This window comes from Schistocerca americana, chromosome 1, assembly GCF_021461395.2.
Source record: "Schistocerca americana isolate TAMUIC-IGC-003095 chromosome 1, iqSchAmer2.1, whole genome shotgun sequence".
In the NCBI taxonomy this organism is placed as follows: domain Eukaryota; kingdom Metazoa; phylum Arthropoda; class Insecta; order Orthoptera; family Acrididae; genus Schistocerca; species Schistocerca americana.
In genome coordinates, this window is record NC_060119.1 from 1,255,629,238 (window position 1) to 1,255,642,528 (window position 13,291).

Below are 13,291 nucleotides of genomic sequence, written 5' to 3' on the forward strand. Positions count from 1 at the left end.
TCTGATTTAAGTAAATGCATTACACCCCTTTGCTCTTCTTTCGAAACCACCATTTGTCTGTTTTCAGTATAAGTGAGTGCAGCAGAGAGTCAATGAGTGCACGTTCTCATTCTGTAGTCACATGGGTGTGTCTCCATGCCGTTCTAGCAGAGAATTTAGGGCCTCAGCACTCTTATAGGGACCACATATTCTGAAGGCAATGACATTATGATCCCTCCAGCAGTTTTTAATTTACAGCCTCCAGCTCATTTCTTTTTTAATCCATCTTATAACACCATCCTATCCCACTTACTTCCAACGCTTTCTGTAGAAGTTTTTATGGATTTTTTTCTGAAAGAATAGCTAATTGCACAGGAGCTTGGGAGAAAGCTGTAGATATCAAAGAAAACTCATTTAATATCTTTCTTCACAATATAAAAACCCCCATAAATAAAAAGGAGTAATTTATAATATCAATATTGTAAGTGGAAAGTCAAATGGAATATCAGCAGTTGTGCTATACTTATCACATCAGTGGAAATCACTGAAATGAGCAAGCTAATATCATACTATAGTAGACATAGTAAAAGGAAAAGGGGAGTAGTTGCATACATATACAATTTTTTTAGTGACAGGCAATACTATGCGATAAATGTTGATATCGGAAAGCTCTTTATGTACAAGAGTGGATCCAAAAATGTGCAGACTAGTGATGCTGACAGTTTACAACCTACCTGTAGGAAATATATTGAGCTTTAGCAAGATACCAGAGACAATAGAAATAATATAAAGCAGAAGGATCTTCCCTCAGTCCTGAACCTGGGACCCAAGTGTGCCTCATGTCCTGCCCTCACAGTCTTACTTCTGTTATTACTTCATCTCATACCTTCCAGACTTAACAGTTCTCCTGCACACTCCTGGAAGGAGAGGCTACTTCCTGTAATTGAAATTCATAGTGAAAAAGTCACTGGCAGTACATCAGGATAATGGCACTGGTACACAGAGTTAGCATCCAAACTGGTCCCACACATGCACAGATCAATGAATCTTTCTGGCCATGGAAGTACCTCAGTATCATGCAAACAATTCATAGAGACTCATGTCGTACATGGGTGAGTGTTGCCCTGTTGAAAAATAGTACCAGATACTGAAATATGAGAGGAAGCACACGAAGAGGAAGGATGTCCGTGATGTACAATTGTTCTATCATTGTTCCCTAAATCACTACCAGTGGTGACCTGAAGTCATACCCAAAGGATGATACTAAGACTAAAATAACTCTGACTCTCCAAAGCATTGGAATAATGGTACCTCTCCCCAGTTTACCACTGTACTTGCCAACAATGGTCATTTGATATAAAGCAGAACTGCAATTCAGCACTAAACGATGGCATGCAACAGCAGTCCATATTTCTTGGTCATGGCACCACTCAAAAAACAGCTGCTTGCTTTGCAGTGTTAATGGCAGCCTATGCACGGGATGGTAATTCTCTGGTCTAACTGCTGCTAGTCTCTGACCCATGGTACAGTATGGCACAGAATGTTGCAAGACGTCCTTTACTCTTCCTTGGATAGCAGTTGCAGATGTGAAGGGGTTACAAAATGCGTGGAATGAGATACAGTGATCCCACCTTGCATAGGTGAAATGTGGTCAACCAGAACCTCAGTGATGCCTATGCCTGACCTCGCGTTCCCATGCAGTACAACATCAGGCCATTGTCTCACCCAAATGCCCTACAAACTTGGATATTGCCTGACTCTACCAAATGGCGAAATGGAGTCCCACTCAAACTCTGTCAGGTGTTGATAACACTGTCTCACATGAGAATGCAGCATCTCTGTGTCACTTAGTGATCGCTCAACATCTATTGATTTTGTTGTACCTTATATACCCTACCAAGACTGGTAACAACACTAATCATGAATAACACTAATACACTCTGATGGCCACAGTGCCTGTCACAGAGAACTGCAACTCTAATTATTTACTTGTTTTATTTATTTTTTGGGAGTGGCTACTTCCATTACCAACTGGATAACATTGCTATATTTGTTGAGGAAGGATCCGTGTTTGATCGCTGGTACCTCCTCAAGTTTTTTATAAGGTAGGGAGGTCTGGAACAAGGTCCACTCAGCTGCATGGGGCCAAACGAGGAGCTGTGAATAAAGAAACAGCAATATCACAGGATTCGTCTACTAGCAATAACAGTTAGAGAGATTGGCAACATACTGATTGCATGTCTCACAGTCACAGATCACTCTTTGTACTGCCCTGTAGGCATCAGTGGGCCAGTTGGAACAGGCTTAAGACCTAATCTATAAGTGATGTGTTACACTGATGTAAGGTTGAATGTTAACAGCTACAGAGGAACAATTAGAACACAAAACTCGTGAATACCAGGCAGGCTTCTGCTGTTGTCATTCATGCAGAGAACAAATATTTAATCTAAAACATTTCTAAAAAAAATGTGATCAGGTATGCTCCAATCATTTGCACCTTCATAGATTTGAAGAAGGTATATGATTTCTTTGACCAACAGATTTTGTTCGGACACTGCCTGACACAACATCAAAAGTGAAATTAATGAATGAAATGTATGATCCCATCATGATCAACACTGCAGCATGCACAGGCAAAGGATTATTATCTCCACAATTGTTCAGCCTAGTCCTGGACAGAGTAATGAGACAATGGGAAAAAGAACTGAAAATCCAAGGACATTGGAAACCAATATGGCTAGGGCAATCTTAAGATGATGATCTAGTCATACTTTAAGGTATAGAAGTAACAGCTACCAAACAAAGAGAAATACTAAAAGAATACACACAAAATTTGGCCTGCAAATCTCTGTCTAGGAGTCTGAATTTTCTGCTTAAAATTAAACATACAAAAATATGCACAAAATATGACAAGATAAACAAAAGTCTAAGTGAAACCTTCGAATCTACAAGAGGAGAGAGCTCACTGAAGACTTGAGTACAAAAAATGTAGTGAGCATATGGAAAGACACAGGACATATGTAATAAGAAGTGCATATCCATTCACACAAAGATCAGACCCTATAACAAAATATACAATAACAAAAGCTGAAACATTGTATGCAAATGAGACACTAACGCTCTACACAAAAAGCGGCATGCAGCACATTCTTGACCCAAAGCTGGTAGAAGAGGGGTACATATTTCACTCTAGAAAAACTACAGTGAATATGCCAAACCGGGCAGTAGATGACAGCAAGTACATTAGCAGGGTGCCACCAACAAGAATCACTGGCAAAATTCTGACGCATACAAGGGATCAAGTCAACACATTAAGCCAAACTCAGCCTAGAAAAACCACAAATTGGACCAATAGAAGCTGAAGACAGAAACATAAACAGAGAGAGGATATACAAATGGAATGTTAGTCAGCAAATGAAGTCCTAAAGAAACTAGGGTCAAAGTGGTCTATAAATAGAAAGAGATTTCATGGAGCAGAAAAAGCAGAGCCCTCGTACATCAGAAGGAATGCTCAGTGAGGCAATTTATCTATTGCTGGACTAGTATTGGGTACACATGCCCTTCATCAGTGGTATCCTATGTATACTGGTTTTTTAGCACATGTCAAAGACAATTGTCAAAAAAATTCACATAATTATGCAATTATGTGACAGTTTTAAACTGCATATAAACATACATGTGGTGCATGCGAAGAATGACTGTTTAAATGTCCCTGTGCAAATTGTAATCAATGTTGTCCTCACAATCTCTAAGGGAGCAATACATATGGGTGTTTTGTGTATTCCTAGATTCATCAATTAAGGCTTGCTCCTGAAAATTTGTAAGTAAGCTTTCTCAGGATCTTCATGGCCTACACACACACACACACACACACACACACACACACACACACACACACTGGCCATTCTTTGGGCTACACCAGTGTTTATAGCAAAATATTAAAATCTTGTGCTGCCTTAACAGGGCTACTGTTGGTATGCCTTTGAAAACAGTCAATCCAAAATCAACAGACTTAAGTACATAGTAGTGACACTCATCTATAAAAACAAAGATAATGATAATATAATAACAGTAATAATAATAATAATAATAATAATAATAATAAGGAGCACGAGGATGTAAAGAGCAACTGATAATAGATGCAGAGGTGACATATCAAACTAAACAAAGGTCGCTACACTATGCATACATTGATTACCAAAAAGCTTTTGATAGTGTACCCCACTCATGGTTACTACAAATATTGGAAATATACAAAGTAGATCCTAAATTGATACAGTTCCTAAACATAGTAATGAAAAATTGGAAAACCACACTTAATATCTAAACAAATTCAAATAATATCACATCACAGCCAATACAAATTAAGCGTGGAATATACCAAGGATACTCATTAAGTCCTTTCTGGTTCTGCCTTGCTCTGAACCCACTATCCAACATGCTAAATAATACAAATTATGGATACAATATTACTGGAACACACCCACACAAAATCACACATTTGCTATACATGGATGATCTAAAACTACTGGCAGCAACAAATCAACAACTTAACCAATTACTAAAGATAACAGAAGTATTCAGCAATGATATAAATATGGCTTTTGGAACAGACAAATGTAAGAAAAATAGCATAGTCAAGGGAAAACACACTAAACAAGAAGATCATATATTGGATAACCACAGCTACTGCATAGAAGCGATGGAAAAAACAGATGCCTATAAATATCTAGGATATGGCCAAAAAATAGGAATAGACAATACAAATATTAAAGAAGAACTAAAAGAAAAATATAGACAATGACTAACAAAAATACTGAAAACAGAATTGACAGCAAGAAACAAGACAAAAGCTATAAATACTTATGCTATACCAATATTGTCCTACTCATTTGGAGTAGTGAAATGGAGTAACACAGGCCTAGAAGCACTCAATACACTTACACGATCACAATGCCACAAATATAGAATACATCACATACATTCAGTAACAGAAAGATTCACATTAAGCAGAAAGGAAGGAGGAAGGGGATTTATCGATATAAAAAACCTACATTATGGACAGGTGGACAATTTAAGAAAATTCTTTATAGAACGAGCAGAAACTATCTAAATACACAAAGCAATCACTCATATAAATACATCGGCTACACCATTGCAATTTCATAACCACTTCTACAACCCTTTAGATCACATAACATCAACAGATACGAAGAAAATAAATTGGAAAAAGAAAACACTACATGGCAAGCACCCGTATCATCTAACACAGCCACACATCGATCAAGATGCATCCAACACATGGCTAAGAAAAGGCAATATATACAGTGAGATGGAAGGATTCATGATTGCAATACAGGATCAAACAATAAACACCAGATATTACAGCAAGCATATTATTAAAGATCCCAATACCACAACAGATAAATGCAGACTTTGCAAACAACAAATAGAAACAGTAGATCACATCACAAGCGGATGTACAATACTAGCAAATACAGATTACCCCAGAAGACATGACAATGTAGCAAAAATAATACATCAACAGCTTGCCTTACAACATAAACTTATAAAACAACATGTTCCCACATACAAGTATGCACCACAAAATGTACTGGAGAATGTCAGACAATGTCTGCTTGTGTCTGTGTATGTGCGGATGGATATGTGTGTGTGTGTGCGCGAGTGTATACCTGTCCTTTTTTCCCCCAAGGTAAGTCTTTCCGCTCCCGGGATTGGAATGACTCCTTACCCTCTCCCTTAAAACCCACATCCTTTCATCTTTCTCTCTCCTTTCCCCTTTCCCGATGAAGCAACAGTTTGTTGCGAAAGCTTGAATTTCGTGTGTATGTTTGTGTTTGTTTGTGTGTCTGTCGACCTGCCAGCACTTTCGTTCGGTAAGTTACATCATCTTTGTTTTTAGATATATTTTTCCCTCGTGGAATGTTTCCCTCTATTATATTCATATCATTAATTTGAACCCAACAATAGTTTGGAAACTATTAGAGACAGAGCATCATGGTTTGTTGTAAAACATTTACCAGCCCTCAAATTTTTTTCTATTATGCCAATATTTCAGTGTGTGGTCTACTTGTCACTCACAGAACATCAAGGTGATATTTGAGCTCTGCCCATGAATGGGTCATTGTTGCAGCATCAATATTTCTGATTGTTTCAATGATTCATGCAGAAATGGTAGCAATGTCATTGACTGGTATTTTTTACAGTGATCCTTAACATAACTTCACAAAAAGAAGTCTACTGGTGTGACACCAGGAGACTGTGGGGGGGGGGGGGGGGGGGGCATGCAATGGGTTCATCATAATACATCCACTTCTCAGGAAATGTCTCATTAAGCGCATCCCACATCTTCATACTCCAATCTATGGGTGCACCATCCTGCTGGAGAATGATGGACAGATGCAGCTCTTCAGTCTGTGGGAGCAGGAACTGTTCGAACATGTCCATATAAACATATCCCATTATGGCTTTCTCTGCAAAGAAAAATTGGCCCATCACCCTAGTGTGCATTAAGCCACATCAAACATTAAGGTTTGTGCTATCATTGATTTTTTCACTTGTGTTGTCTGGATTATCAGAGCCTTAAATCCTACTGTTGTGGCAATCCGCATGACCAAAAGTGTGGAATGTCATTGTGAAGCCAGCATGGAACATGTAAATGCAAACTGCAAAGGACAGACAGCAGACTGCAATGCTTGGACATTTTCACTTTGTCGACAAAATACGTAACACTTAATGGACAACTGGTCTCGGTTTCTTCAGTTCACATGATGCACGACAACTGACTTTGGGGCTTGTGTTGAAATACAGCTTGCACTCTGTGACACATGCTCGAGGCAACGGGGCATCCACTTCAAGGAAGTCTTTGACACTGCCTGTCTTTTTAAAGTTTTTGAACCATCTCATTATGCCCATTTTTACCATTGTTGCCCTTCCATATTGTCGTTGATAACTCTGCAGTACTGGGGTCATATATTTGGATTCTGCATACCAGATGACATATTACACCTTCTGCTGGTGTGTCACTATTTTTATACATTCAGAGACAAATTTACAACAAAAGACAAAGGAAAAAAACTTGGAGAGCCATTAAACATTTAACAACAAACTACGGATGTCTGTCTCTAATGGTTTCCAAGTTGTGATTTTTTGAAATGATAGTGTGACTTTGTGGACACCCTGTATGCTACATATATCTCATAAAACGAACACAACAGTGGAGTCAAAGCTTACTGTCAGTGGTTCCTCCCACACACCATCCACAAATGGAACAAAAAAGGGGGAAAATGATAGTGTTAATACAAGTACACTCTGCCACACACTGCAAGATGGCTTCTGAAGTATGGGTGTGCATATAAAATACCTCCAAGATCTGTTTTCTCCTAACATCTTTGTCTGAAGATTATTATTTCTTGAAACTGATCTACTTTCATGCTGTCTCTCTATCGGAAAAAATAATTATTTTGTTATTTTGATAGAGTAAACACATATGATACAAATACATTGTTCTGTTGCAGTTTTTTTGTGACTTTACATGCTACGCATACAATAACATCATGTTTACAGATTAACCCAGTATTAACTGTCCACAGAACTCAAGAAGCTACTGTTCTCAACTTGTATATCATTGTGGACTAAATATCTCAGTTACGCTCTCAGATAAAATATTGGAAATTCTCCTAATCCTTTGTTCATTTCTGCTGCACTAACAATCTCTTCTCACCCAAGAAACGCAGCATCTCCTCCATTATTATATTAAACTTTTCTGTAATTGTTCTGTTGTGACTCAGTAATTTCACATCGTTAGATTTCCCGTGATCAAACCATACTTTTGTAATATTGCAGATTTAAAAACTCATCCCACCAGTCTAACAACCACACCTTTTTTTGCACCCCTTGACATCAGTGCAGTTGGTTATAAAGAAATACAAGGCAGCAGTCACATTGTTTGCCAGCTGTGTTGCTATTACTGTCCTGGCTTCTGCTTTTGCCTGTCTGCCAACAAGACTGTCAACCAGAATACATGGCTACTGGCAAACAGTGCCTGACTTAGAAATAACGCCTACAGTTACTGAGTAGTCTGTCCAGCAGATATTTATTAGCTGTTAGGCAAGCAGAGGTATATAGCTTTCCCCAGATGCTAATCCCTTTTTAAGTTACTTAGACAGTACATTTAAAACAACAGTTTGAAGACAAATATTTAAAAGTTATGGTAATTTCTTCCCTTTTATTCCATCTCTTATATTCTCAGTATACTGTATTAAAACAAGTGTTTCTTTGTATCTTTCATTCACATGTTCTCACCCAATACATTTTTATTTTGGCTTACTTTTTAATTTGCCTTAAAAAAAATTCTTACATACTTAATATTTATTGTTGTATCCCTTCAGATCCCAATGTTGATATTCCACTTCTCCTTATCCTTTTTTACAGCTCCTGGAGACTTGCACATAAATACTGAAAAACTGAAGCATAAGAATTGCATTTTGGCATCCAAATGCTCCCCTACATGACAGTTATTTTTTTTGTTTGTTTGTGTGTGTGTGTGTAAAATCTTTAAGTACATGTATGCAGTATCAACCATCATTCATGATTTGAGTAGATACCTGACCTAATTTTTGAATCCAGAATGAGATTTTCACTCTGCAGTGGAGTGTGCGCTGATATGAAACTTCCTGGCAGATTAAAACTGTGTGCTGGACCAAGACTCGAACTCGGGACCTTTGCCAGTGCACACTCCCCTGCAGAGTGAAAATCTCATTATGGAAACGTCCCCAAGGCTGTGGCTAAGCCATGTCTCCACAATATCCTTTCTTTCAGGAGTGCTAGTTCTGCAAGGTTTGCAGAAGAGCTTCAGTAAAGTTTGGAAGGTAGGAGATGGGGTACTGACAGAAGTAAAGCTGTGAGGACCTGGCGTGAGTCGTGCTTGGGTAGCTCAGTTGGTAGAACACTTGCCCTCGAAAGGCAAAGGTCCAGCACACAGTTGTAATTTTTGAATGTTGTTTCCATACTCAAATTTACATTATCATTTATAATTTGCAATGATATCATGAAAGACAACTACTCACTGAGCAGTAGATAAGCACATAAATAGGAAGTCAAAAAGAGTAATTCAGTTTTCAAACCCTCGTTCTTCTTTATATTACACATACAGCATATATCTTCACATCCTGATACTCTTCTTTACATAACTTTAACAACATACAATCATGCTGTTCTCCATACCTTCTTTTTCAGTACTGTTATTCTATTTTTTGGTGTCTCATTTTATTGTTTTCTTACTTGCCTTTTATTTTTTATCTTAATTCTCCCCCCTTCCTGCTTTAGTCCCTCCCCCACCCCCTCCCTAATCAATCTTCATTTCCTCCCAGTTTGTAACTCTACTATTGATTTTACTTCTCTTCCTCTTAATCCATCTATACTTCTCACTCCAACTTCATCATTTCTGGACAGAAGTGCTTCTCAATGTACTCATCCTACATATTCCTCCCTTCTCCTCAAGAAAGGAACTACTAGTTCTGAAAGCTAGGTTCCTTCTTGTACTTTTATGGGCAGTACAAAGAATTTTGCCTCCTGGAGGTACGTATGGCCAGCCAGCTTTATTCGTATAATATTTTTGTTCCATCTGCAGTTTTCCATTGCCATATTAATTTATTAGCCATTAAGAACTAACTTCATATGAGTACAGAAAAACACATTCCTGAACATGTGCCATTTACAGCTATTTATTTAATAACAAAACTGATACTTTATTATCTCTAATGGGAAATTAAGACTTAACTAACAGGAATGTGAATCAAACAGAATCTGTTTCTGTCCTTGATTAATGAGAACAATCATTCAAATCTGACTGGGGAGAAATCACGTATGGGGTTCCTCAAGGCTCACTCTTAGGTCCACTACTGTTTCTCACATATGTAAATGATCTACTGTCTAATGTACAACAAGCAGAATTAGTTCTTCTTACAGATGACACCGGTACGGTATTCACTTCCAGTATACATACAGAAATGGAAGAAATAGTAAAAAAAGTTCACAGAAGTATCATTGACTGTTTTTCTGCGAATGGTCTTACCCTGAATTTCACAAAGACACATCATATTCAGTTCTGCACCTCTAGGGGTACTGTACCAGTGATAAGTGTAACACATGGTGATGAAATAATACATGGGGTGGAAGCTTCAAAATTCTTAGGTGTCCATATTGATAAGAATTTAAATTGGAAAAAAAACACATGTTGGAACTCCTGTCTCCTGTACATCAAATCAAATGATTTGAAAATTGTATGTAATGAGATGAATAAATCACAACCCATAAAACAACTTAGTTCAGCCACATTTGCACTTAGAATCATTGCAAATTTTGGAGAGAGAGAAATCAGTAAGTTCATATATTTTTCTTATTTTCATTCAGTAATGTCATGTGGAATAATGTTCTGGGGTAACTCATCTTTAAGAAAGTGCTCACCTGCAATAATCTTGTAGACATCTGTTTAAGGAGTTGGGCATTCTGACCGCTGCTTCACAGTATACTTACTCCCTCATGAAGTTTGTTGTAAATAATCCACTACAGTTCAAAAGGAACAATGAGGTACATAATTACAACACTAGAAGAAAAATTGTCATTCATTACTCCACATAAAGGTTGTCTTTAGCACAGAAAGGGTGCACAACACTGCAACAAAAATTTTTGACCACTTATCCAGTGCTATAAAGTGTCTAACAGACAGCAAGGTAAAATTTAAAAATAAATTGAAAAGTTTCTCCATGACAACTCCTTCTATCCCATAGAAAAACTGCTATATTTGTAATGTCTAAAAGGTTGTGGGCAGGAATTGCTAACTCAATCTTAATTTTGGGGGAGGGGGAGGTGATGATTAGAGTAAAAATATATGTACAAATTAATCTGCAATATGAATGTAAAATGACTCATTCCACCTAATGGCAATTTACTGTGCAATATGATCCATGGAGCATGAAAGTAACTTAATAACTTAAATTTGTAACTTCAATTTATCTCCCTATTAGCTCATGTACTAAATGTATCAGTCTATTTCTAATGCTCAATTATTTTTAAATAGGCTGAAAGAAGAATGTGTGCTCCTAAGTGCAGATGGTCCAGACAGAAATGTGTTGAAGTTCAAGCCGCCAATGGTCTTCAGCCAGAAAAATGCTGATCATGTGGCCAGAATACTGGATGAAGTTCTGAGTGAACTGAACGATGATGAAGATGTAAGTTTCACTGTGTTGTACTTTAAATTACAATTGTAATGGCTCAGTTTTGATATATGTTACTTAAATATGTAGAAATGTCAACAGCTTTCTACTCTGCATTATCATAATTTGCAGATGGTGGAGGAGAATCGATCTGTTTCTCCAGAAATAAGAAAGATACGTGAAGATCCTTCTTACAACAGTTCCCCAAACGAGAAAAAAATGAAGCTGGATGGGGAGAAAGCAGAAAATATCATCAAGACGTGAAGAGAGAGAAATATATATGCTGCTGACGATTGCTGTTGGTCAGATTATGTGATATGTTAGATAAAGTGTATGCTGCTGCAATTCCATGGTGCTAATTTAAATAATTGACGTGCCACACATTAATAAATCTGCATATACTGTAATGTTAACAAAATGTATTTTATGTGTCGTTGCTTGTGTAATCGTTTTGCAAGATTTTATGTTTCTGCATATATACTTATTACCTGTTAATGCTGTTTTCATAATGTGCTCCATTCGAGAAGTGTGCCTGCATCTATATTTTTGTATCAACCTGTAATTTCTGAAACATCATAAGAAACTTCAATTTCATCCCAGACTATACCCATAAAATATGGTGCTAAAATTGAAGATGTTATTTATATCTGTGATTCCATTCTATTGAGAACATATGTCCAGTTCCCTATTATTCAGAGAGAGTGAAAGATGACTGACAGATGTGTATGGATGAGAACAAAATGTCCTGTATAACTAGTTTTATAGTTACTATAACTGAACATTATTGAATAAAGAGTGTTCTCATATCAAATCAGTTTATTGCATCACACATATCATTCCATCAGTGGTTTCAGTCTTTTATACCTTTTGCTTAGTGGTTGCTAGACTACAAATCAAGGATCTAAGGTTCAGTTACTGGTGACCCTATGATTTTTCCTAATGCTTTTCCTTTCTTTCATGTCTGACAGTTACTCATTAATGTGGAAAATGTAGTGTCATCCAGACTCCACTTTAAGCTGTAGTTATAATTGTCTGTGTTCAGCATTTCTAAAGAGAAATGAATATCATTTCCAATAGGGCAGTGCCTAGTAAAGCACTGTAATCTGCAAGCCAACTTTTGAGTTGATGGCAGCTGTACTTACTTTTTTCCTTGACAGTAAGGTTCCAGTAACAAATAGTAAAAGGTGCAATGCCCCATTTGTGACTACAAAATCTGGTAATATTTCTGTAGGTTCTGAGGTAAATGCAAAATCTATTAGAGTTCTAAATGAGGATACCTTATGACCCACTTCCAGCTCAGTGGGAATTGATGAAAATACCTTAGAGTTCAAATGAAAGTTTTGTGAAAAAGTAGACTAATATGTTATTAGAGCAACAAATTAGCTTTGTTACCACAAAACTAGGTTTCTCTAAATGAAAATCTGACAACTGCGGTTTGTATTTAATATTGCACTGCAACATAAGAATGAAAACAAAGAGTTGCCTAAAATTTTGATTCTCTGATGTAACTTGGTGTACCGTATATTTCCGAAACGCTTTTCTGTTTCACACCATGCACTGGCAGAGGTATCTACTCTCATACTGTATGCCTGAGGGGCATTATTGCGAGCTGCTGGCTACCAGAACATATTTTGGTTAGTGTTTTTCATTCATTCAGATGAAGACTCTTCAAGGAAGTGGAATAACTCAAGGTATACCAGTATGGTAACAAAAGACATAAAATTCTTATAAACGTGATATGTACTTTGTATCAACAATAACCTCACATTATACTGATAAACAGTATTTGTACGAATGCCAGCTAATTTAACCTAGCAAATTTACCTATATAAATGTTTTAGGAAACAATCCGAGCAACTGTGTCAGGCTGTTGTTTATCATCTAATAAAGTCATCAGAAGATCAAAGTAGAGACATCTGTATGGTGCAAAAAATGGCCATTGACCCTAAATAACTGAAGGTGTGAGGTCATCCCCATGAGTACTAAAAGGAATATCTGTTGAACTTCGGTTACACGATAAATCAGTCAAATCTAAAGGCCATAAATACAACTAAATACCTAGGAATTACAATTCT

The 13,291-nt window shown here is 37.2% G+C and overlaps 1 protein-coding gene across 1 annotated transcript in view; it reads left to right on the plus strand.

Annotated features, from left to right (window-relative positions):
- The window catches only part of LOC124620153 (5-phosphohydroxy-L-lysine phospho-lyase-like), a 125,966-nt gene extending 113,939 nt beyond the window's left edge, over positions 1-12,027 (plus strand). Inside the window, exons 8-9 of the mRNA XM_047146826.1 lie at positions 11,081-11,231; positions 11,349-12,027. Of these exons, the coding sequence (XP_047002782.1) occupies positions 11,081-11,231; positions 11,349-11,480 (283 nt within the window). The 3' untranslated portion in view covers positions 11,481-12,027. The remainder of the gene's footprint in view (positions 1-11,080; positions 11,232-11,348) is intronic.
- Positions 12,028-13,291: the final 1,264 nt, after the last annotated feature.